At 44.0% G+C, this 26238-nt stretch overlaps 1 protein-coding gene across 1 annotated transcript in view; it reads right to left on the minus strand.

The window, feature by feature from the left end:
• LOC147664940 (uncharacterized) overlaps window positions 1-24987 on the minus strand; it is a 110433-nt gene extending 85446 nt beyond the window's left edge. The window contains exons 1-2 of the mRNA XM_086949873.1: window positions 24919-24987; window positions 23187-23209 (exon numbers count right to left, since the gene is read on the minus strand). Of these exons, the coding sequence (XP_086805999.1) occupies window positions 23187-23209; window positions 24919-24967 (72 nt within the window). The 5' untranslated portion in view covers window positions 24968-24987. The remainder of the gene's footprint in view (window positions 1-23186; window positions 23210-24918) is intronic.
• Window positions 24988-26238: the final 1251 nt, after the last annotated feature.

Raw genomic sequence — 26238 nt, forward strand, 5'->3', positions numbered from 1 at the left:
GTAAAAAATCAATAGATGCCTGCCGTACACTACAAATACTATAGCAATTCCAAGTGCACACTGGAGCTTTAGGACGTCTCCCTAAAACTTCATCAGCTAACACCTATTCTGCATTTCTACGAACAATTTTCTCTTTCTCAATAGGACAACCATTTGTAACCTCATAAGCACGACCACTAGTGTCAACTGCATTCAACAAATCATTACTCTGAAGATAACTCTCTTCATTAAAAAAGGCTCAGAACTTGAACTATGTTTCAGTTCACCCCAAAAAACCTCAGACACCTTGGATGCTGATTATGTGGACGCATTAGATGACATCAAGTTTGATCATGTAACTTTTCAAATTGATAACCAGGAAAATGAAATACCTGATGAAATTATTTTAGAAGCTTTATTAAATTATGAGATGTTACAAGAATAAATGTATTATTATATAATAATAATGGTTTGAGTACTATGTATTAAAACATTCACTGTAATAAAAGTGTAGCACTTATAGATTCTCTTATACATTTTTTAAATTCTTTGCCCAGTCTGTATCCTCTACACTTCCTTCAAACACTCTGTTACTGTTGTTTTAGTATTGTAGTCCTTATTTATGTACTGTGCTAAAAATGAAGCTCTTTTAAATTTAGTCAGAAACTCTCCTTGCAGAAATGTAATTATCCAGTCAGTACCAAAGTAATCATGAAGCAAAGTAGGCCTTAGGCCATGGACTGCTTTAAACCCCTATAAACTATGCATGCAGTCTTCTTTGTACCTGCAAACTTGTTTTTTATACCTTCAGTTCCTTAGTCTGTATCCTTAGACTTTCACCAAACACTTTCACACTACTGTTTCAATATTGTAGTGAGCCATTTAGCAGTATTTGCTTATCTATGTACTGTGGTAAAATTGAAGCTGTTATAAATTCAGTCAGACACTTTGCTTGCAGAACTGTAATCATCCACTCAGTACCTAAGTATTCATGCTTTAAAATAGGCCTTAGGCCATAGAGTGCTTCAAACCTCTATAGACTATGCATGCAGTCTTTTATGCACCTGCAAGCTTGTCTTTTATACCTTCTATTCCCCAGTCTGTATACTTACAGTTTCATGAAACACTCTGTCATTGCTGATTCAGTATTGTACTGAGCTATTCAGCAAAATGTCCTGATCTATGCACTGTGCTAAAAATGAAGCTCGTATAAATTCAGTTAGTCACTCTCCTTGTAGAATTGTAATCATCCAGTCAGTACCCAAGTATTTATGTAGCAAAGTAGACCTTTGGCCATGGACTGCTTAAAACCCTTATAGACTATGGTTGCAGTCTTCTATGTACCTGCAAACTTGTTTTTATACCTTCAATTCCCCATTCTGGATCCTTACACTTTCACCGAACACTCTCACACTACTGTTTCAATATTGTAGTGGGTCATTCAGCAGTATTTGCTTATCTATGTACTCTGGTAAAACTGAAGCTGTAATAAATTCAGTAAATGCCAACAAGAGAGAAAGGGCATGAGTAGGCACTCGTATACCCCAATCTATTGTAAATGAACAACAAAGGAGTGACTATGATAAAAAGTGCTATCAAACTTAGATAGTGAGGTGTGATGTTATTTTGCTCTGTGCTGCAAATGTGATCAATAACATGGAGGATCAGTAACATGGAGGATCAGGGTCTTTCCTTCACTAGGGAGGAAGCAGATGCAATACTAGGGGATGATTCCCTCTTTTCTGACCCATTACTGGTACACGCCATCTCGCAGACTGGGGACTGGGAAAAGTTAGGTGAACTTAAGCGTAGCAGGATTAGGGCCATATTACATGGAACCATGATCAAGGAATACGTGAACAACAACGCTGCACCAAAGGGGTTACTAGTAACGAATGCTCCGTGAATAATTCTTGAGGATGCAGTTTTTCGCAAGGAGTGGGCGCAGATTGCGTGGCACTGCACGCGGGATTGGGGCATCCTAATTATAAAGACTGCACTATGTCTTTCTGAAGCCCTCATGGTGGAAATACAGACCACAGAACCCCATTTCAAAACCACCATCACGGGGTACAAGAAGAGACTCGACAAGCTCAACAAAGAGCAGAACGAGTTCAAAGACAATCTGGCCCAATCCAAGTTGCAGAAGCTACAGAAAGTCCTAAAGAGATGGTCTTACGCCAAAGTCTATCCCTACTCTACTCCTGATTTCACCCCCTGTACGAGTGCAGGATATAATTCCGACACCTCAGCAGATTCCAACACCAGTGGTTCTATCACTGAGAGCACCGGGAGTAGGTCTAGAGGAAGGGGCAGAGGCAAAGGGCGAGGGCGGGGTCAACAACAACTTCCAAATGAGTTTCACCCACCAAATTGGAAAGCACTATTCCCCCAACAAGCGATGGGTCCATATCATACTAACCTTTTCCAGGCACCATTCCCTCCTATGATGGGCTGGAACCCACACTTTATGCCATACCCACATTTCAACCCCCAAGGATACCCGCATCCTTTTCAGGACAGAGGCAGGCGGGGCAACCGGGGGAGGCAGAAAGGAACCAACCAAGTACACTGGGACATGCAAGAGGGAACAGGGGATCTCACCAACACAACAACAGGAGACCAAATACTGGGTCCCAGAAATGCGAAACCCTAGTTGTTAATTTATCCTCCCACAGCCTTTCGCAACCAGAAACAAAAGTTTTGGAAAAAGGATTAGGTTGTATCCCTATCCCCCGGCTTGATCGCTTCAAACTCCATTGTGAGTTGAGCCAATTTTTCAGGAAACTACGTTTGAAGAACTTCTTTGAATCCAGCGAGAAAGACCAAGCAGAAGGGACTGAAAGCGACACCGATTTCAAACTTAAATCGACTTTCACACCTCCCCCACCCACAGTCACACCAGAAATTCTGGCCTTTGAACAGGCTGTGTTCAAGGAAGTGGAACAGTTGCAAGAACCCACCCCTTTCAAGAACTTAACCGCAGATGAATTTAAGGCCATTCAATCCTTAAAAAAGAACAAGGACCTTATCATAAAGAGTATGGATAAAGGGGGTGGTATCGTGATTCTCAATAAAAGAGACTATGATACTGAGTGTCGACGACTTTTGAGCAATGTCATCAATTACATCCCTCTAGAAGTGGACCCAACAGATGACCTAAGAGACGAAATCTGTGAACTTGTGTCAACGGCAGAAAGAGATGGCTGGATCACAAAGAAGGAGGCAGACTTTTTGACAACTTCGGAGGGACGGGTTTCATACTTCTACGTACTACCTAAAACACATAAGAATGTGTTACCTCCCCCCGGGAGACCGATCGTCTCCGGATTGGGCTCACTCCTTGAGCCCCTCTCAAAATATTGTGATTTTTTCTCAGACCTATTGTACAATCCACCAGTACCTATCTCAAGGACACAAAGAGTTTCCTCTTTTTGCTCAGCACGATCACTTTACCTAATGATCTTTGTTTCCTTGTCTCGATGGACATCGAGAGCTTATATACCTGCATTCCGCAGGATGAGACCATTAAGGTGGTGAAGGAAGCACTGGACCGAGTAGTTTGGAATTTCAACACCACCCGTGCCTTCGTAGTTGACTGCGCCACCCTTGCCTTGAAACGCAATTTTTTCGAACACGATGGAAAGATCTATTTACAAGCAACAGGGACCTCGATGGGCAGTACATTTGCCCCGTCGGTGGCGGGTCTCTATGTGTTTGATTTTGAGTCCAAACACATCCTAAATCCTACGAACCCATACGGCAACAACATCGCCGTATGGCGATGTTACATAGACGACGTGTTTATGATTTGGCAAGGTGATGAGTCCACACTATGTGACTTTTTTACTTGGGTCAATACTTGCGATGACCATCTGAGATTCACCCATGAACACTCTCGTGACAAACTAACTTTTCTGGATGTCAGCATCAGGAGGGAAGGCAACCGGCTTGACACCATGACTTTTTATAAGCCAACTGCAAAAAACAATCTACTACATTTCACCAGTTACCACCCCTGGGCCCTACGGGAGAATCTCCCGTATGGGCAATATCTCAGGATACGACGAAATTGCAGCAATTTGTCCGATTACAAACAGCAAGTAAATGCATTGACCGTCAAACTGGAAATAAAGGGTACCCGAAGGGGATAATAAACAAGAGCCAGAAGAGGGCTAAAAACCAACAAAGGGAGGTTTTGTTGGAAGACAATTGCCCAACAGAAAGTGGTGATATCCCTTTAACGTGTGTGACAACTTTCAACCCACTATCAAATGCAGGGAGCAGATGTATCTCCAAAAATTGGAGAATTATTACCAGCAATAAGACACACTGGCAGAAGCCTCTCTTTTCTTACAAAAGTGCTACAAGTCTTAAAGACTCCCTGGTCCATACGCGACCAAGGGAAGAGAGAACCAACAACCAAGCACCGAGTGTTCTTAACGCTTGGGGGTTTCCACCAGTCACAGGACACCACCCATGTGGGAATTGCAACATTTGCCATCTCACCTCACACACAAAATTTCTGGATCTGACAGACGGCACACAATGGGAACAACGCAGCCACACTAATTGTAACACCTCGAATGTTGTGTACCTAATAATTTGAGGATGTAGTCTACAGTACGTGGGGATGACATCTAGACGCATCAAAATCAGGATATGCGAACATCGTAGCAATATACGTTGTAAGAAATCAACAACAAAATTGACATCCCATTTCTTACAACTTAATCACACACCGAATGATCTTGAATGGACAATTCTGGAGCACCTGGAAAGCTGTTCAGAGTCCTCATTGTTCGAGAAAGAACAACGCTGGGTGTACCGTCTTGGCACCAACAAAACTGGCCTCAATGATGATATACCATGGGGCAGTGTGTTAAGAAGATAGATACATCTAGTTTTGTAGCATTTTTTCTGCCACCTATTGACCGGATACTAAGTCTTCCACCCAGCCCTCTAAATTGAGTACTTCTCCAGGTACTGATATATAGCCATTGCAAGATTGGTTGATATGGACCCTACACTTGAGTACCCATCCGGGTTTTATACTCATTTTCAGATTATGTGGATTGTCTGTCCAATCATTGATTTGGAATTTGTTGCCATATTAGGTCTATCACAATCAGACTATGGGCTAGTAATATCTGCCCCCTTTTTTTCGAATTGATGGTCCATTCCTATCCAAATGTATGTCTCACGCTATATGTGTGAGCAATTGCAGGTGGCCCCATATTTGTAAAGATCGTATCCAGACAGGTTTCTAAGTAAATTAAATGACATTTACTCCTCCAGCGGGGGTATTACTCGTATTCTGATGTAAACTCCCTCGACCCTCTTTATGTTGATACCGTATCCGGATTCGAACCCATACTTCTCAATCATTTCTCTCGCCTAGACAGCTTTAAGGCAGTGGGTGCGTCGGAGATCTTATGACGTCACCCCACCCATGTGAGCACGCCTGGCCAATCACGCTATCACAATACTTAAGCCGATCCCTCTCGCATTCCGGTAGTCCCGGAAGACAGCAGCCGAGAGAGCAGGTATACAGCCGGGAGTCGTGGGTGCCGAAGTAAGTCTTTCCTGCTCATTCCCTCCTTTAGCACGGGTTCTTAACCATCTTTCGCGTGCTGACTCCTTGTGCTTTCTTCTATTGACAGATAGACACTGCGTGAAGGAGTCCCGCGCTGTCTTTACCGAAGGGGCGTGACCATGCCTCTAGGGAAGTGAGTTTATAAGCATTTATGACTGTTGCTATCGCATCGCATTTCTCCCGCACTAAGAGGGGAGTTCCCTGGTTGTTCCAGGTTTTGATTCTAACCACACACGCATGATGAATATTTATAAACACTGCATAAACTTAACGATAGACAACCATGAATCGATGAGTACATTGCTTGCCAAATCTAACAAAGAATTAAATAGCTGAGCAATTACGTGATGCCGGTCCTCCTTGAAGGCCGGGTAAATCAGGCTCATATAGGTGTAAACTACCCCATAGCCTGGGCGAGCACCTTGCAGTTGGTCGGATGTGAAGCATGCATTTCGCCACAGCCTGAAATGTCAAAGACCAATAATAACTAACGCATTTGACTAAAGAACTTATTCATTAAAGTTCCCTCATGTGTGTTTTTGTTTGTCTCTTTTCTCCCTACAGGTTTTTGATGTATCCCTACTAAATTGTAGTGGGTAACTAAGGAGATAATCCGGTATTTTATTATATAAATTTCTCACATTTTGAGCCTCTCGGGAGGGTACGCCTTAGCGCGCGCGCACCACCGGAGGACTTTTGTGTAGGTCCTGACGAATGCTGAGCAAATTGCAACATTACCAGCAGAAACATGTTGACCAACTTTTGATTCTTACTAGGACTCCGGTTCCTTAACTCAGAACCTTGAGTAGTCCGTCCACTTTGTTTTTTATCTAATGCAGGTTGGCCAATATTAAAGATTTTTGTAAAGGCACAACTTTTGCATTTTTTGATACACTAACACATTCACATATAGTCACCTCCTAATTTGGGCACTGTTACACTCACCACATCCTGCTCTGCTGTAATCAGGCGTCGTAGCACCCTGGGGGGACATTCGGTCACCTCAGCGGGGACCCAATGATGAAGCATGTCACCAACTAGTTGTGAGTGAGGGTCCTTCTAAAAAGCAAGGTTCTTTTCCCCTTTCTAACACTGGGTGATCACGATGCCCATTAGGTTTCATCCTCAGTTGAGGACCTGTTGGGCGCTCATAGGGAGACAGAGAGGGTTCGCTTTGTACATGCACGTGTGTGAGTATTGATCACATTTTCAGCACAGAGCGAAATAACATCACACCTCACTATCTAAGTTTGATAGCACTTTTTATCATAGTGACTCCTTTGTTGCTGTGATAAATTCAGTCAGGCACTTTTCTTGCAGAACTGTAATCATGCACTCACTACCTAGGTACTCATGGATTAAAACAGGCCTTAGGCCACAGACTGCTTCAAACCCCTCTAGACCGGGCATGCAGTCTTCTATGCACCGGCAAACTTGTCTTTTATATCTTCAATTCCCCAGTCTGTATCCTTACACTTTGAACAAACATTCTGTCATTGCTGATTCAGTATTGTACTGAGTAATTCAGCAGAATGTCCTTATCTATGCAGTGTGCTAAAACTGAAGCTCTTATAAATTTAGTTTGTCACTCTCCTTGCATTACTGTAATCCTGTCAGTACCCAACTACTCATGGAGCAAAGTAGGCCTTAGGGCATGGACTTCTCTAAACCCGTATAGACTATGCTTGCAGTCTTCTATGCACCTGCAAACTTGCCTTTTATACCTTCAATTCCCCAGTCTGTTTCGTTACACTTTCACAAAACACTCTCACACTATTGTTTCAGTATTGTAGTGAACCATACAGCAGTATGTGCTTATCTATACACTGTTCTAAAAGTTAAGCAGTTACACATTCAGCTGACACTGCTTGCAGAACTCTTATCATCCAGTCAGTACCCAAATTCTCTTGTAGTAAAGTAGGCCTTAGTGTATGGACTGCTTCAAACTCCTATTTACTATGCATGTACTCTTCTATGCACCTGAAAACTTGTCTTTTAAACCTTTAATTACCCAGTCTCCATCCTTACACTCCCTCCAAACACTTTGCCACTACTGTTTCAATATTGTAGTGAGCCATATAGCAATATATGCTTATCTATACACTATACAAAAAGTGAAGCAGTTATACATTCAGCTCTACACTCTCATTGGAGAAGTGTAATCATTCTGCCACTATCCAAGTAGTCATGCAGCAAAGTAGGCCTACGGGCATGGACTGCTTCAAACACCTATAGATAATAAATGCACTTTTCTAAACATCCACAAACTTGGCTTTTAAACTTTCAATTGCCCAGTCGGTATCCTGACACTTCCTCCAAACATTCTGCTACTGCTATTTTAGTATTGTAGTGAGTCATACAGCAGTATGTTCTTATGTATGCACTGTTCTAAAAGTGAAGGTGCTATATATTCATCCAGACAGTCTCCTTGTAGAAGTATAAGCATTCAGTCGGTTCCCAAGTAGTCATGCACCAAAGTAGGCCTTAGGGCATGGACTGCTTCAAATCCCTATAGACTATGCATCCACTGTTCTATACAGCGGCAAACTTGCCTTTTATACCTTCAATTCCCCAGTCTGTATCATTACACTTTCACCAAAAACTTTCACACTGCTGTTTCAGTATTGTAGTGAACCATACAGCAGTATGGGCTTATCTATACATTGTTCTAAAAGTGAATCTGCTATACATTCAGCCAGACACTCTCCTTGCAGAATTGTAATCATTCAGCCAGTACCCAAGTAGTTATGGTGCAAAATGGGCCTTAAGACATGGACTGCTTCAAACCCCAAATAGACTATGCATACACTGTTCTATGCACCAGCAAATTTGCCTTTTATATGTTCAATTCCCCAGTCTTTATCCTTACACTTCCACCAAACAATCTGTCACTCTTGTTATAGTTTTGTAGTGACTCATTGATCAGTGTTTAGTAATCCATTCACAACATTAAAACACTAATCAGCAGATGTACAATACGTGGTACATCCCCAGAGATATGCCAGTTATTGTGCACTGTGACATCACCACCATGGATGCACAGTATTTACAATGTGGTGCACTATGGGGCAAAAATGGCACAGATATGTGATGTATCTGTGCTTTGAAGGCGGTGCATTGCTTGACTTGCGTTGCAAATGCAACACAGCTCCAGCAATGCTCTTGGGGCTGTATGCTCACAATGCTGCTTTAATCCTTACACCTGCTTCAAGCAGGTGCAGGGTTTTGACGCAGCATCCTGCGCCAGAACCACCCCACCCCCCGCACAGGGAAAATTCCTTCTGGCGCAGGGCTTTACAATGTGATGCACATTCTAGATGCATCACATTGTAAATACCACACACCATAGCACAACTTTTGCACCACCACTGCATCACAAAAGTGTCGCAACGGCTGTGTAAAAGAGGCACAAGGGTGTTGTAAATCATACAAATTCATCCAGTCAGTTTCACAGCAGTGCAAATTGAAGCATAGACTTGTAACATATTTATGTGCATATGTTACATTCAAGTGCTTCGGAGGTACTACAGTATACTATAGGTAAACACCTTATAGATTTATGCTGCAGCACTTCCTTATAGTTCTGCACTTTCACATTCACCATACACTACTAATGAATTAATTCTTCATTTATGCACTACACATTCATCATTCAGACAAAAGTTTTACACACTATCATAGAAATATAGCTCTTTCTTTGACAATTGGAGGTAGTTCTGAGAAGAACTGTTTTTTTTGTCTTTTTAGTTTTGTATTTTTTTAACAATTTTTTTAAACAAAAAAAATGAAACTGCAACCCAAAAAGTGCCCAACAGGAACTAAAGAATGAAAGAAAAAAATAATGTCGTGGGCAACGATGCTCCTGCTTCCTGCATTTGATGAGGTCAATTGACTGTTGCCCATAACACAATAATTAATTGCAATAAATACAAACAATTTTTAGTTCTCCAAAATCGGGTTTAATGTGAGGGCGTGTACTGCTTGCCGAAGGTGGTGGTGGTGCAGTCGAAGTACTCGGTACAGCAGGCGATGGGTTCTCTTGCAACCTTCATGTTGCAGCTCTTGCAAAGTTGTTGGGGGTGCATATTTTTTACGTATCGCACCATACTCGCTGGTCCCAAACTAGTACTTTTTTGTTGGATCGCCCCTGGAAAGAGTTGTCTGGCATATTTTGCAGGTTACTATCGGAGCATTAACCTTTTTTTCCCCTTCTGGGAAAGCAAAAAACTTCCAAATGAATGCTTCTTTTTTTTTTTCTTCTGAGGCTCTTCAGGAATAAATTCTTCCTCAGAAGAATGGTTGGAAGAGGACTTGTTAGAAACGGGACCCTGGCTGGTCAAGGCTCACGCCAAAGTCAGTCAGAGTTCACCATTCCTAAGGTCAGGGCAAGGGAGTCACACACCAAGGTAACCCCTGCTCACCCTCTAGGTAACGTGGCGCGAGCAGTCAAGGCTAAACTTGGAGGCGGTATGAGTTAAGTATTTGCGCACTCACCCCAGCAACAACACCCAAGGCCCACCACAAAGGAGACTCCACACAAGGTTATATAAAAAATAGCATTTGTATTATAATAAAAAAAACACATTAGATAACACACAAACTTTACAATGTGCCAGAGGCACGGGCAGAATTTACAAGGGAAATTATGTACAGGACAGGGCCTAATGGACCACTGTCAGGGGTAGGCACTTGTTAGAAAATAATACTGGTAGGTATACACTTAGGACATAAACATAGAATGATTAGCACCAAAATTGTAAATGCAGCACACATCCAGTAATCACTGGGAAAGAGTAAATACCTCCTACGCAACCCTAAAACACTGTAGGAAATCACGCAGGGAACTAGGACCTTATCATCAGGACCTAAGGAAGGAATACCAACACCTAAGCATTTCACTCTTAGCAAAGGGAAGGAAACCTAAACATAAAATGGGACATCAACAATCCTCTATGCACGTCACACCTAACAAAGGGGGATAAACATCAAGTGGGACATCAACAATCCTCTATGCAGGGCACACCTAACAAAGGGGATAAACATAAAGTGGGACATCAACAATTGCACATGGAATATTAAAACACAGAGGTGCAGATTAGAACATTTTGCGCAAGAATCACATCAAAAGAAATCACAATGCGCAGGGTGCACATAGCACATCACTAGAAATGTCCCTCAGGCCAACTGGCCTCGAAAGGGGCGGAATGCCCTGAGTCTCAGTGTCAGGGGGTCTTCGCAGGCAGCACAGAACACAAAGCCTAAACGTAGCAACTGTCCACTAAGTGCTGGACAGTTGTAATTCTGAACTGGGCAAACGTTGGAGCCAGGTGGGCTCAAGAACAAAGTGGGCAAGGAGCCTCTCAGGGGCTCGCCAAGCAAATGCGCAAATTAGAGCTTCAGCGCTCTCAACAATGAAAATGCCCCCAGAGCCTCTCTCAGGGCTCTAACTCGATGTGGGCGATGAGCCTCGCTGGGCTCGTAGAACAACTAGGGCTGTGAGCCTCACTGGGCTCGGAATCGGGAATGCCCTGAGCCACTCGGGGCTCTAAAGAACCAATGCAGGCGGAGCCTCTAGGGCTCAACAACAAATGGGCCCCGGATCGGTGGAGTCCCTCACGGGGGACTCAGGTCTCACGCAATGCCCCCGTGAAGCCCTCGTGGCTTCACTCTGAATTCTAGCGCGAGCTCGCGCTACCGGCAAAAGGGGGGGGCGGACACCGACAATGTGTCCCGGCGCCCCTCCCTCCTGCTCCACTCACCGGCTGTATGGGGCTGCGGCTGCTCCTCTCCTCTCGTCCCGGGGCTCTCCCTTCGATCGGGAGCCTCGGGCAGGACACGCCGGCTGCTCCTCTCGCGCCCCCGCCTGGACCCGTCTCCGCAGCACACCGCCTGACTTCCGCCGGGGCCGCCAATGGCAGCGCGGGCCTGGGGTTCAGGAGGCGGGACTTCCGGGTCGCGGTAGGCAGCGGCCCGGCAACGATTTCCAGTGCTCCTGGGCTGCGGCGGTGATTTCTTGGGTAATGCCGGGTGGGCACCGGCTTTTCAATAAAATATCAACGGGGCAATGCCGGGTGGGCACCGGCCTCTAATTAAAATAGAAAGCGAGGTGGGCACTCGCTCGTCAAAAATCGGCAAATCGGCTCCAATGCCGGGTGGGTACCGGCAATGTCAATAAAGCGCTCCCAAGCGCTCTGGGAGCAAAGGAGAAGCGCGCTCAGCGCTACAAGGCATTAAAAGCGCGCCTAGCGCTATAAATCAAAATCAGAGCGGCTCCAGGCACAGCAAAGCTCCAGCAGGGTCTGGAGGCAGGCAGAGGGGCAAGGCAGGGCCAGAGCCAGCACACTGGGTCTCCAGGCAGGGAGACAGCCAAGTGGCGGTCCTCTTGGCCCCAGCAGCAGCAACAGCCCCCTCTGGCAAGGATCCTGGAAGAAAACCAAAGAACAAATTGTATGGGGACACAGCCCCTTCTTATATAGTAAGTTCCCTTTGTCTCAGGGTGCAGGGTGGGGGAAAACCAGTCGCAGCTGGTTTTGAAGTACTCTGTTTACCACAACCACCCTCTCTATTCACTGGCAGGGCTAGGGACATCAGTCGCACTACAGGGGGTGGAGCCAGCATTGTGTGGGGAAAGTCCAGGCCCATCAGGGACCAGGTGCACTCCTCCCAAGCCATCAACATGCTAATCTCACACTCACCACCGGGCAGACCCATCCGGCCTTCCTTGAGCCAGGCTCACCAGCCAGCTCCAGCCAATCACACAGCAGGCATATTTTACATTAATATGCCAAGTCCTAGAAATTGCAAACAAAACAGGTGATGGACCGAATGTGGATCAATGTCACACATTCATCCCAGTCCAAAGATCTGGGCCCAAATCCATCGTTTTTTTTGCACTCCACACCACCCTGGGTTAGACAAAGGCGATATGCAAATCAGCTCTGACCCTGTGCCCCATGGGAACAGTCCAGTCCGAACTACAAAAGCCATGTCCTTCCCAGAACGGAATCAAGCATCCGAGGACCGGACCGGTTTCGAGGTAACACCTCTCATCAGCCCGGCTAGCTTGACTCCAGTGGTGTGGAGTGCCTGGGACCCACGTCTGGGCATCCCCAGCGCACTTATGGCGGCAATTGCAAACAAAACAGGTGATGGACCGAATGTGGATCAATGTCACACATTCATCCCAGTCCAAAGATCTGGGCCCAAATCCATCGTTTTTTTTGCACTCCACACCACCCTGGGTTAGACAATGGCGATATGCAAATCAGCTCTGACCCTGTGCCCCATGGGAACAGTCCAGTCCGAACTACAAAAGCCATGTCCTTCCCAGAACGGAATCAAGCATCCGAGGACCGGACCGGTTTCGAGGTAACACCTCTCATCAGCCCGGCTAGCTTGACTCCAGTGGTGTGGAGTGCCTGGGACCCACGCCTGGGCATCCCCAGCGCACTTATGGCGGCAATTGCAAACAAAACAGGTGATGGACCGAATGTGGATCAATGTCACACATTCATCCCAGATCTTCGGACTGGGGTGAATGTGTGACATTGATCCACATTCGGTCCATCACCTGTTTTATTTGCAATTTCCGCCCTAAGTGCGCTGGGGATGCCCAGACGTGGGTCCCAGGCACTCCACACCACTGGAGTCAAGCTAGCCGGGCTGATGAGAGGTGTTACCTCGAAACCGGTCCGGTCCTCGGATGCTTGATTCCGTTCTGGGAAGGACATGGCTTTTGTAGTTCGGACTGGACTGTTCCCATGGGGCACAGGGTCAGAGCTGATTTGCATATCGCCATTGTCTAACCCAGGGTGGTGTGGAGTGCAAAAAAACAATGGATTTGGGCCCAGATCTTCGGACTGGGGTGAATGTGTGACATTGATCCACATTCGGTCCATCACCTGTTTTATTTGCAATTTCCGCCCTAAGTGCGCTGGGGATGCCCAGACGTGGGTCCCAGGCACTCCACACCACTGGAGTCAAGCTAGCCGGGCTGATGAGAGGTGTTACCTCGAAACCGGTCCGGTCCTCGGATGCTTGATTCCGTTCTGGGAAGGACATGGCTTTTGTAGTTCGGACTGGACTGTTCCCATGGGGCACAGGGTCAGAGCTGATTTGCATATCGCCATTGTCTAACCCAGGGTGGTGTGGAGTGCAAAAAAACGATGGATTTGGGCCCAGATCTTCGGACTGGGGTGAATGTGTGACATTGATCCACATTCGGTCCATCACCTGTTTTATTTGCAAAGTCCTAGAAATGGCATTTCTACACATGACACACACATGCCACATACACCATTGCGAAGCATTCATTCTCACGAACTCGCACATACCAAATTCGAGCATGCACTCCCCACGCATCAGGAACTACTAGGGACACAGATATTCCCCATGCATTCCTATGGGAGAGCAGGCCAGCCTAACTACATGCATGCACTTTACTCTGGGACACAGAGAAAAAGTGCGCACAGACCAGAAAATCATCCATACAGATCACAGATCTAAAGCAAAAAGATTGGGGGTGAACCTGCCTTAAGGGCCAAGTCCAACAGGACTCCACAGGTGTAGCAATGGTGATCTTCCTTCTGTTTTGACAGGATTCACAGAAGAGATGCTTCTTCTTAGAAAGTCAAAGTAGAATGATTAAAATGGGTGGGGTCTTTCAACAGTTGGAATAGGAAGTGTTATGAACCAACCAAATCTCTTGTTTTAAAGTCAGATGGCTTTGCGTACGCCTACGGTGCGCTTACGGTGCTCTTACGCTGTGAGTAAGTACGACGCACCGCCGCAATTTGCGTACTTGCTTTTCAAAGTAATATATGCTTATTAAAAGTTTAAAAAAACAATTTTCCTGATTATCCCAGATAATGTCTTCCCTTAATATGTACATTAAATTCATAAATATATGTTTTTGAACAATTAGAAAGTTTTGCGCCGTACGCATATGGGGCGCCGTACATGACATCACGCAGAAGCGTTGATGCGATGCGTAACGTCAAAACATATTCGTAACGTGTGCGCCGTACGTGCAGAGTACAATTACCTCTACAAAGTATGGTGCGATCACCGTACGCGTACGGTAAGATTATCCCCCCAAAAAAATTAAAAACGAATTATATAGAATTTAATTTTAATATATTGGAAAAAAAATTTAATAAAAAAAATATTTTTGAATTTAGTTTTGTTATTATTTTACATTAAGAATATGAAATATAACTTAAAAAATAAAATAAATATACATATTTATAACAAAAATGTAGGAAATTAGGATAAAAAGAAAGAAATATAATAATTAATACATTTAAAAATTATCATTTACAAAACTTTTGAAATTCACTGAAAAAAACAAAGGTTTTATACACGTTATAGTTAGGAATTAGCATTTAAAAAAGCTTTAAAATTCACCCAAAAAAACATAGGTTTCACACACTTTATAGTTAGGAATTAGCATTTAAAAAAACCTTTGAAATTCCCTGAAAAAAAACATAGGTTTCACACATGTTATAGTTAGCTGGACATTTCATTCATACACCTATAAATCCTGTTACACACCAACACTCATCCAAGGAGTTACTTGCACACATACTCACACATGAAAATTAGCCCCTTCCATATTCATGACAAGGTCAACTCGTCATGGGTGTTACCTACGCTGTGCTTATGACGAGTTTACCTTGTCATGAAACTATGGTATACAAGCATCTTCAGCACAGGAGGGGAAAACCCCCTAGCAGCCAAGGTGTTAACTATCAAACATCCATTTACTTGCATGCACAGCTATACACACACATCACTACACTTACTTCTACAGAAACATACACATACTTTCTCTCTTAAACAATCACTTATAGAAACACATACTTATTTATACAGGAACTCGTCCAATCTCTCACTCTCACATATAATCACTTATATACATCAATACTCATATATACTAGATTAAAGCATATGAAGTTATTCATAAAGACACTATTGAGACAGTCATTCCCTCACTAACACACCCATACACACACTCATCCACCCATACAGTCCTGCACACATGCTGTCTTGTAAACACATACAAACAGTGAGTCACTCATTCATGCATCTGTATGCTAAGTGATATCCCACACCAAACCATACAGATACTCATACTGATACTCTAAAAACCAACTAATAACCCATATACACACTTATGTAGCTACTCACCAACCCATGCAGTCATTTATACACAAAGTGAGACACTGATACAGATATTTAAATATTTAAGCATTACTTGCTAACACATGTATTCACTAAGCTACACTTAATAAGTCAGTTATACAATCAATTTTACAAAAAATCCCATCCATTTAAACACTTATTTAACCGTTTATTCTTCCATCACTGGATGATGTCATCAGTGATGTCATGAGGGATGTCACTGACCATGTCATGAGTGATGTAATATGTGACGTCATCAGCAGTGCATTGCGGGCGCGCGAGTTATAGTTAGCTGAACTAACTATAACGGGGAAATTTCAATGGTTTTGTATGAGTGAAATGTCCAGCTAACTATAACATGAGTGAAAACTATGGTTTTTAAGTGAATTTCTAAGATTTTCTAAATGCTAATTCCTAACTATAACATGGCTGAAACCTATGGTTTTTTTCAGTGAATTTCTAAGGTTTTTTAAATGCTAATTCTTAACTATAACGTGGCTGAAACCTATGGTTTTTTTCAGTGAATTTCAAGGGTTTTGTAAATGATCATTTTTAAATTTATTAATTGTTATATTTTTTGCTTTAAAGTATTTATTTTACATATTTTATTTTTTAAATTACATTACTTATTTTTAATATAAATTGAAAAGAAATGTTTTTAAAATATTGAAATAGTAATATTTTTTATTTTTATTTTATATATTTTTAATTTATATATGTTTTATATAGCAGGCAATGATATCCTATGGAAGGAAATTCAAGTTACTGGGAAGTACGGTTAAAATTACTTTTTAGGATCAGTACTGGGCTGAAAGATGCAGCACTTAGGTCACTCCTGATAACAGGTGAGTAAATCGGAATTCGTAGTTGGGCTGATTTTAGAGAAATATTTGTACATTTCAAAAATAGACACTTAGAAACTTTTCTGGTGAAAACCACACCATAGATTCCTACGGAAGGAAGTACAAGCTACTGGTAGGTACGCTTAGATTTACTTTTCAGGGTCTGCACTGGGTTCAAAGATGCAGCACTGACGTCTCTGATGATAACTGGTGAGTAAATCGGAATATGTAGTTCGGCTGATTTTAGAGGAATATTTTGCTCAATAGTGAAGGAAGGGGGCAGGGCCTGAGGTGACATGTGTGCAATCACGCCCTGTGAGGCGTTTTAAGTTAGGGAATTAATTCCTCTTCAATCCTGAGGTCCCCTGTGGTTCAACTAGCCCACCAGGTACCTCCAGTATGCGCCAGGGAGCTGCGTTGCAGAGAGGTGTTTAGAGGCCACACCCCCTTTTTACAACACTGATAGCCTATGGAAGGAAATTCAAATTATTGTAACAGGTGAGTAGATCGGAATTCATAGTTGAGCTGATTTTAGAGGATTTTTTTTTAAAGTTCCAAAACTCCACACTTAGAAGACGTTCCAAGTGAAACCAGTCATTGTTAGCCTATGGACGGAAATTAAAGTTACTGTAAGTATGGTTAGAATTACTTTTCAGGATCAGTAGTGGGCTTTAAGATGCAGGACTGAGGTTTCTCCTGATAACAGGTGAGTAAATCCCTGGGGTCAACTAGCCCACCAGGAACCTCCAGTATGCACCAGGGGGCTGCGCGGCAGAGAGGTGTAAAAAGGGGCGTGGCCTCATTACACCTCTCTGCAACACAGCCCCCTGGTGCGTTTCCAGAAGGGGAACTAAATCCCCTTGCATACTGGGGGTCCCTGGGGGCCAGCTAGCCCACCAGGAACCTCCAGTATGCGCCAGGGGGCTGCGTTGCAGACAGGTGTAAAAAGGGGCATGGCCTCATTACACCTCTCTGCAACGCAGCCCCTGGCTCATTTCCAGAGGGGGAACTAAATCCATTTAAATACTGGTGGTCCCAGGGGCCAACTAGCCCACCAGGTACCTCCAGTATGCACCAGGGGGCCGAGTTGCAGAGAGGTGTAAAAAGGGGCGTGGCCTCATTACACCTCTCTGCAACGCAGCCCCTGGCACGTTTACAGAGTGGAAACTAAATCCCGTTGAATACTGGGGGTCCCTGGGGGACAACTAGCCAACCAGGAACCTCCAGTATGCACCAGGGGGCTGCGTTGCAGAGAGGTGTAAAAAGGGGTGTGGCCTCATTACACCTCTCTCCAATGCAGCACCCTGGGGTGTTTCCAGAGGGGGAACTAAATCCCCTTGAATACTGGGGGTCCCTGGGGCCAACTAGCCCAACAGGAACGTCCAGTATGTGCCAGGGGGCTGCATTGCAGAGAGGTGTAAAAAGAGGCGTGGCCTCATTACACCTCTCTGCAACGCAGCCCCCAGGCGCATACTGGACGTTCCTGTTGGGCTAGTTGGCCCCCAGGAACCCCCAGTATTCAAGGGGATTTAGTCCACGGGGGCATTTTTGTTTATTATAATGGAGGGCCCAGAGGGGCCCCCCAACCCCAGGGTCCACCACCCCCGGGGCTTTCACGGTATTTATGTGGGGGGCTCACAGCCCCCCCACAGCCCCGGGGACCGCCACCCCTGGGGCTCTGTTTTTTATAATAATGGGGCCCAGAGGGACCACCCAGCCCCGGGGTTTTTTCACGTTACATATGCGGGGGGCTCATGGCCTTCCTGCAGCCCCGGGGACCGCCACCCCCGGGGCTTTAATATTATGTATGCAGGGGGGCTCAGGGCCTCCCACAGCCCCAGGGACCGCCACCCGGGGCTTCATTTTATTATAATAATGGGGGGCCCAGAGGGACCAGCCAGCCCAGGGGACTGCCACCCTCAGGGTTTTATTATTATGTATGCGGGGGCTCATGGCCCCCCCAAGGCTCTGGCGACCGCCACCCCCGGGGCTTCTATTTTTCAAAATAAAAAAAACCTTTGTGGGGGGGCTCAAGCCCCCCCACACGCCCCGGAGACCGCCACCTCCCCGGGGCACTAATATTTAAAATAGTGGGAGGGGGGCAGCACGGCCCACCTCCTCAAGCCCTTCATGGCCCTGGGGACCTCCACCCCCAGGGTCGGCTCCTGCAGTGTCACGGGGTGCCTACCCCCGGGACACTAATGTTTGCTGTGGTAGGGCAGGAGCCTCGCATATCCCACCCTACCATAGCAAACTGCTTTGGTTTTTGAAAGAGAGATCAGTAAACCTGCTCTCTCTTTCAAAAAATAAATCTCCAGCAGGTTGCAGGGAGCCGGCAGGGACCGTGAGGGGCCTGGAGCAAAGTGCATTCTTCACTTTCACGAGCGCAATCCCCTTGCAGTTCCTGTGTCCAGGAGCTTCTTTCTCCTCATCTGCTGCTCTGATCGGTCTCTCACCTTTTTTACACACAAGAGGCATGTGAACTCGCATAGAAGCCCGCCCGTTTGGCCCCGCCCACACACTAGCAGTGTGCACCGTCTTCCCGCCATTTACCCACTATGAATGGACAGCTCACTCAAGGGAACTCTGCCACCTTTGGCACAATGGCAAAGTAACACACACAAGGTCACTGGAGACAACTCTTCTGGCACTTTACGCAGCTGTAGTTTAGGAAAAGCACTATATATTTACCCAACGAGGTAGCACTTACTGATTAGCCAGTAGAAAGTACTCCAGTTTAGTAGAGGTATTGCACAAAACGGTGGCGTCTTTTTGGATAAATATGAAGGGCGGTGTTCATTCTGACACAATGCTGCTGTCACAAAAATTAAACCTCAACACGAAGCACTTACAGATATAAATAAAGCAGGTGCCCGAGTTGAAGCTCAAATTCAGTAACACATTCATCAGCCCAAAAACAATCGTGAGCTTTGTCGAGGCTGGGCAGGTGTGCTTTATCCCCATATCTACCAACGAAAATTAGCTGTGATGCTGGATAGAGGCCTCTGCATCCTTCACTTTCACAAGCGCAATCCCTGTGCAGTTCCTATGTCCAAGAGCTTCTTTCTCCTCATCTTCTGCTCTGATCGGTCTCTGACCTTTTTTACACACAAGAGGCATATGAACTCGCATACAAGTATACCCGTTTGACCCCGCCCACACACTAGCAGTGTAAACCGTCTTCCCACCATTTACCCACTGTGAATGGACAGCTCCCTCAAGGGAACCCTGCACCCTTCGGCGCGATGGGATAGTAACACACACAAGGTCACTGGAGACAACTCTTCTGGCACTTTATGCAGCTGTAGTTTTTTTAGAGCCAATTTCGGGCGAATTTGCAGATCACTGATCCGCGAAATTTGCTCAAACTTACTAGCAACATGGGCAATTTTTCTCCTTGCTTGGGCCAAACTTTACTGTTGCCTCATGGACTGGGAGAGTACTGAGCCTAAAATGGATGTAGAGTGTTTAATCTTTTGGTACTTTAATTGTGTCGAGGAAGGTCTCAAAATATCTGGTTTGCTTGTGAGAGTAGAATTCTAATGTTAGTTTGCCCACATTGGGATTACGGTTCTCTCTAAGATCCATCCATTCCCAGTATAGGCATTTGAGTTCCTCTCTCCTCGGGGGTTCCTGACTTGCCCAGCAGCCCTGGAGCCCCATAGCTGTCAGCGTTCTTTTAATATTCACAATCCAGCCTATTGTCCCACCAGTGTCTAGGCTAAAAATCTCAGGCATAGCTTCTGCATAGGAAGAGAGCTCAGGGGTCTGCCTAATGTGAGCCCAGAAGAGTACAGGGCGCAACCTAGTTACGTCACCCAATGACCACCTGCCCATATCTAACAATAGAGGGGCAAGGGGGACATATTTGGATGCCATGACCAAGTTTTTCAGAATTACATTTTTTTCCTGCAGAGCTCATCAAGTTTGTCGAACCCCCAGACTTCTGCTCTGTAAAGGGCAGAACTGGCTGATTTTAGGTTGTAGATTTAAAGTGCTGGGGCTACGGGTCTAGTATGTGAAAGGCGATGTTCTTTCCCAATTACTTCAGTACTTTTTTTATGTCCCAACAACATCTTTGCTATGTGGGGTCCTCAGGACATCTTGTCAGAAAATCTTACGCCCAGATAGTCAAAGGTGTCCACCTTTTCAAGGGGGACACCACCTAGCAACTGGCCACTTTTGTATGACCTGTGGCAATTTAAAGGCCATAAATTTGGTTTTGGAGCTGTTTATGACCAATCCCATGTTGTCGGTGAACAGTTGAATTCTGTTAATAAGACACTGTAACTCTACTGGGGCTTGGATATTAGCAGGGTATCGTCTGCGAATAACAGGGTTGGTATCTTGTTAACTCCCAAAGAGGGTGAGTCGGCAGGCTCCTCTAGGAGGAAGTCGACTACCCTGTTCACATATAGGGAGAACAGGGGTGTGGCCAGGACGCATCCCTGTCGAACCCCTCTGTTGACAGGGATGCTCTCTGTTGTTTGTTTGTCCCTGCTCCCCCACCTGACCTGGGCAACATTCCCCCTGTGAAGTTGAATAAGTAATTTAAGGATGAAAGGGGGCATGCCCATCCTGCCAAGCGTTGTCCACAGTTTAGATCTAGGTACTAGGTCAAAAGCAGTCTTCATATCGATGAATGCAAGATAAAGACTGCCCTTGCCCAGCACAACTATCTTCCAATAAATGAGGAGAAGTTTGAATACTTGGTCCATTGTCCCAGTCTTTGATCTGAATCCGGCCTGATACTGGGAAAGGATTTTCTCATTCCATGTACATATCTGTATTCTGTGCAGAAGCATCCGGCCAAAGACCTTCTGCATGGAATCTATCAGACTGATTGGTCTGTAGTTGGCGGGGTCATCCCTTATACCCTTTTTATATATGGGGACCACTTTGGAGCTATTCCAAGACACTGGGACTGGCGTATCATCAGCTATGGCATTTGCTAGTAGTAAGATGTATTGATCCCAGTTTCTGTGATCAGCCAAGAACAAATCACCTGGCAAGCCATCAGGACCTGCAGCTTTTGGGGGAACGATTTTGCTTATTTGTTGTAGGACAGTGGTGAAATAAATTATTTATATATTGTGCCATATTAGATTTACCACTATATAAAGCTTCCTGCAGCGAATTAACCCCTATATAATGCTTCCTGCAACAAAATACTTAAGCATCACTTATTTATTGGTTCCACCACCTTAATTCTGAGGAGGTCCAGCAGGAGGAGAATTCCTACTGATAACATTGTCCAGGGATGCATTACCAGTCGCTGTGTGCTTGCTGGTGTTGCCCTCTCCAGCCCTGCCTCATGCTGCCAATATGAGCAGAAGGTTGGTGCTGCATAAAAAAAAACAAGTACGGACACAAAAATATTGTACAAGATAACCCCATCATAGTTAGTTCAGGTCTTGGCACAACACTCCTCACATGCACCAAAACACTTCGTGCCTCTGCCATAACTGTGGGCATAGCAGTTACATTAAAAAAAGCAAAACTGGGGGAAAGAATATGAAAAGTAATAGCAAAGTGGTGTGAAATGGAAACAAAAAAGTAAAATTAATTTTGTAAAATGTTAGAGATGAACAGGAATGGAATTGATGAAGTTGGATAGATATTGAAGGAGCGGCTAGATTCAGAGTGCAGTTTCTTGTTCAAAGTGGCACCACACGTCTGGTGGCTTACTGGACTAATGCATCTACTGTAGGGGCGTGTGTTCAACCTCAAACTCATGGTCACAGGTTCATGATCAAGATGCATATGTAGGTAATTTTCATTTTGCGATTCTCAAATTGCGATTTTTAGGGAATCGCAATTATAGAATCGCAAAACGAAATGTAGGTAGGATTAGCAAATTTTATTGCGAATCCCACTTATTCCTTATTTACGAATCGCAAATTGCGATTCGCAAATAAGCAATACTTTCTCATTCATTTCTATGGGCTAGAAGTCCCATGTTAATGAATGAGTGGGAAGATATTCTCAATTTGCAATTCTCAATTAGAGAACAGCAAATTGAGAATGCAATTTCAGGGTTGTAAGGGTGTCAATAGGACACCCTTTTGCACCCCTGAAATTGACATGTGTGCACATGTGGCCCACATACATGCCCTAAGGGCATGTATGTGACCCACATCACACTTTGAAAAATGCCAAAAAGTGCACTTTTTCAAAGAAATCGCAAAATACCACCAACCTGAAATTGTTTTTGACATTTCACATAATTGGGCTAGTGGCAATTACACAAATTTCACACACTCCTAATAAATACTCAGTTGCATTATGCAAATGATGTGATGATTTTTGTCATTTCACTTCCCTCCTTGTTTACTTGCTCTTCATTATGTGTCTTCCATTCTATTCCCCGAAATCGCAATGAACATGTGTTAAGAGCAAAGATCAACTATTTCTAAAGGCAGAGATGGGGGCCTTAATGTAGCCATATCTGGTTCTGTTTCTTCTAAAATTGCAGATAGATCATCCAATGCAGCTCTTTTGGAAACAACTTCCGATATGAACGTTCAGAGAACACTTCATAAAGCAAACAGTATATAGCAGTAGTTTATCTGTCATTTCCTTTTTACCTGTGTCAGGGTGTCAACAGATTCTATGAAACAAAGGAAAAAAAAGGACACAGACATAGGGAAGGTTATTGCATATTGCAGAAAGTATATTAAGTTCTTCAACATTGATAACAAATCAGATATGCTTTGCTTTATAAATCCAGATTGATTGATCGTTCGAGAGGGCAGTATTACAAGTAGCAAGCACTACTATTGTGAGTTAGTAGGGCCAATCATGGTGTATAGAGTTCTCATTAACAGCTTCTTTTAAACAGACAATGAGTTTATTAATGTATTTGTTTACCAAGCTACCAGAGAAGACCAAGAGAATATTGTAGGTCCAATAGAGGAGTAGTATCATTAAAGCCACTGATACTAAATCCTTGTGTAGTAACATATATGGACATCTATCAAGGCCAGTGAAGAAGCAGAAGACCAACACAATGAAGGCATACTTAAACCTAGAAGTATTAGTCTTTAGAGTCTGACTGGGAAGAACAGAGGAGGAACAGAAGAGCAACCATTGAATACACTGTTAAACCACAATGCATGACATTCACTCTGGATTGCATGGGGCAAGGTTATGGTAGTAAATTATAATGGTGCAAGAGAGATTTTGATCCAAGGCCTCTAGCATGCTCTAGCAGACAAAGAAAGGGGAGAACACACAGAAAAACGCTGGTATTATTTTGCTCTTTGCCTAGTCTTCCTCTGAGTTGGCTACCATGTATGCATTCACATTCAAGGTGGCATCTTGATAGGGATATTTGTGGAATTTATGACTCACAGAGAGTTGGTCTTAAAACAAGCAGCACAGAAGCAGTGTGCAGCAGATAGTTCCTCACTAAAATAAAAGAAAAATAATAAAAAAGAAAAAGAAAGCGAAACTGGGCAAAGTTGAAAAATATTTAGTAAAACAATAAAATAACTGGAAGTGCTCCAGGGATAGGAAAAATGAAAGCAGTGAAAGGAAACAACTCAACCAATCACATGGCATAAAGAACAGCTCCCAGAGCAGGACAAGCACAAGAATAGGAGGGAATGGCAGCAAAAAAGGAGGGGTGATCTCCTCAGCCAAGAACGTCATCCAAGGAGGAGCAAGGGTCCGACCAAAGCCCACTCTATGTGTTTTGTATTGTAGGTCTTTGACAGCTAAAGCGGTATGTAGGTATAGACCTAAAAATGTGAAGAAAGTTCACTTTGGGAAAAATTGAAGGCAAAACAAATTGCAAGAGCATCTTGTAAATGACAACACAGTTCAGAAAAATAACAAATATGTAGTTCACATTCATGCAGGAATGTGCAGCGAAGGCAAGAACCAGAATTTCTTCGGCAAAGAACACAGGGATTTTTGATCTCCTGTGATTTGTTGTTAAATCTGATGTATATTATTTTCTTCAGCACTAAACCTACCCCTGGTGCCTCATGAGGAGTAGGGCGTAGGATGGTGTTCAGTGGAGTGGTGTAAACTGGAGTGTGGTATAGTGGAATGGCATGCCTACTACACTGTTGGTAGTTAGTGTTGGAAACAGAGGGGCATGTCCTCCCTTCTGCACTGTAATCTCTGGTCCCTAACTACTGATTTAATTGCAGAGAGATGTTAAATAGATAGAGTAAGGCCCTACATCAGCAATGCACCGTTCACCGGTGAGGGAGTTTTTTCTAGCAGAAAATGGATACTTCCTTTACCAACCTATGAAAACGATGCCCTTTAATGAAACTTATGTATAGAAGGTAACAACATGCAACTCACCAAGTCTGCAGCCAAGCACCAGAAAAAGAAGGACAAGAAATAGCTTCATGATGAGGGATGTGGTTGAAACTCAGCTCAATCTGAATGTGAATGTGTGCAAACAGAGCTGCTCTAATTATATAGACTTTGGCTGCTTACCTTCCTCCTACAGTCACATGACAGCTCTGTGTGCTACTCCAACTAAGCTTACTAAATAACCTGCTCGGAATCATACCTGAATTGCCAAAAATAAAATACTGTACCACACAGGCTTCAAACTAATGACTGATAAACAAAATCACAATTTTCCTTTGAAAATAAAGCAATGGTCACATTTCCACATTCAAAAGCTTCACTTCACAGTGCAGCATTGGGTTTAATGTGAACCATCTCTGTACAGATTACTTTTTTTCCAGGAAGTGCTGAGAGACAACTTCACACACTAAAACCAAGGTTGAAGTTAATGTGCAAAAAGGGTGTTCCTGCATTAAACCTCTAATTTCCTGACCCTTTCATCCCATCTTAGTAGGCGTTCTCCACCTAATTTGCTGTAGTTAAAATACATAGACATCCTACGTTACTGGATAACATCAAAACTGCTGAGTTATCAGACTTTTCTAGGAGACTTAGCAATATGGCATACTGTAATAAGAAGGCGATTTATAATCAGAATGGCCACACGCCATAGTATAAGACGTTTTGAAGTAGGTTTCTTGACACAATAACCTTGAGGATTTAATCATGGTTCTGACTTTTACTGTGTGTGACTTGCCATGGGTCTCGTTATTGATCACACGTCAATGCTCTGAGCTTTGATTGACTATGACATGGCATCCTAGTTGCCCCATTCCCTGACTTTGCTTACATTTGACCAACATCAATATAACCAACCTTGACAGCTGGTTACACAGATACTAGGGGACTCGAGTGGCCAGGTCTCGTTTCATACAGAGTGATCATGTGGGCAGGGAATGGTATTCAGTTGTTTTTATCTTGAGACGGCCTGACTAGAAATAGCTGAGAAATAATGGTGACTGAATCTAAATGAATCCGGAAGGGTGCCCCATCCCATTGAAATTTCATACAATGCTGAAAGCTGGGATTATGAGGTGTGAAGGTGTTAAGAAATGTAACGGGTAAGTTTACTAAACTGTGTGTGCCCTTGTTTAATGTGCTCCTTTTTGTGGCTATAAAATTGTGGTGAAACTGTGACTCGTTTGTGTTCTCTATTGCTTGACTTATGTAATATTTTTTGATATGTGTAGGATGGTGGAGTATTATGTTATGATGCAGGTTAGGTTTCACCATGTAATACTAACACAAACCCCACCATTTGGTCCT

Source organism: Lissotriton vulgaris, unplaced genomic scaffold (genome assembly GCF_964263255.1).
Source record: "Lissotriton vulgaris unplaced genomic scaffold, aLisVul1.2 SCAFFOLD_3936, whole genome shotgun sequence".
NCBI classification, from domain to species: Eukaryota; Metazoa; Chordata; class Amphibia; order Caudata; family Salamandridae; genus Lissotriton; species Lissotriton vulgaris.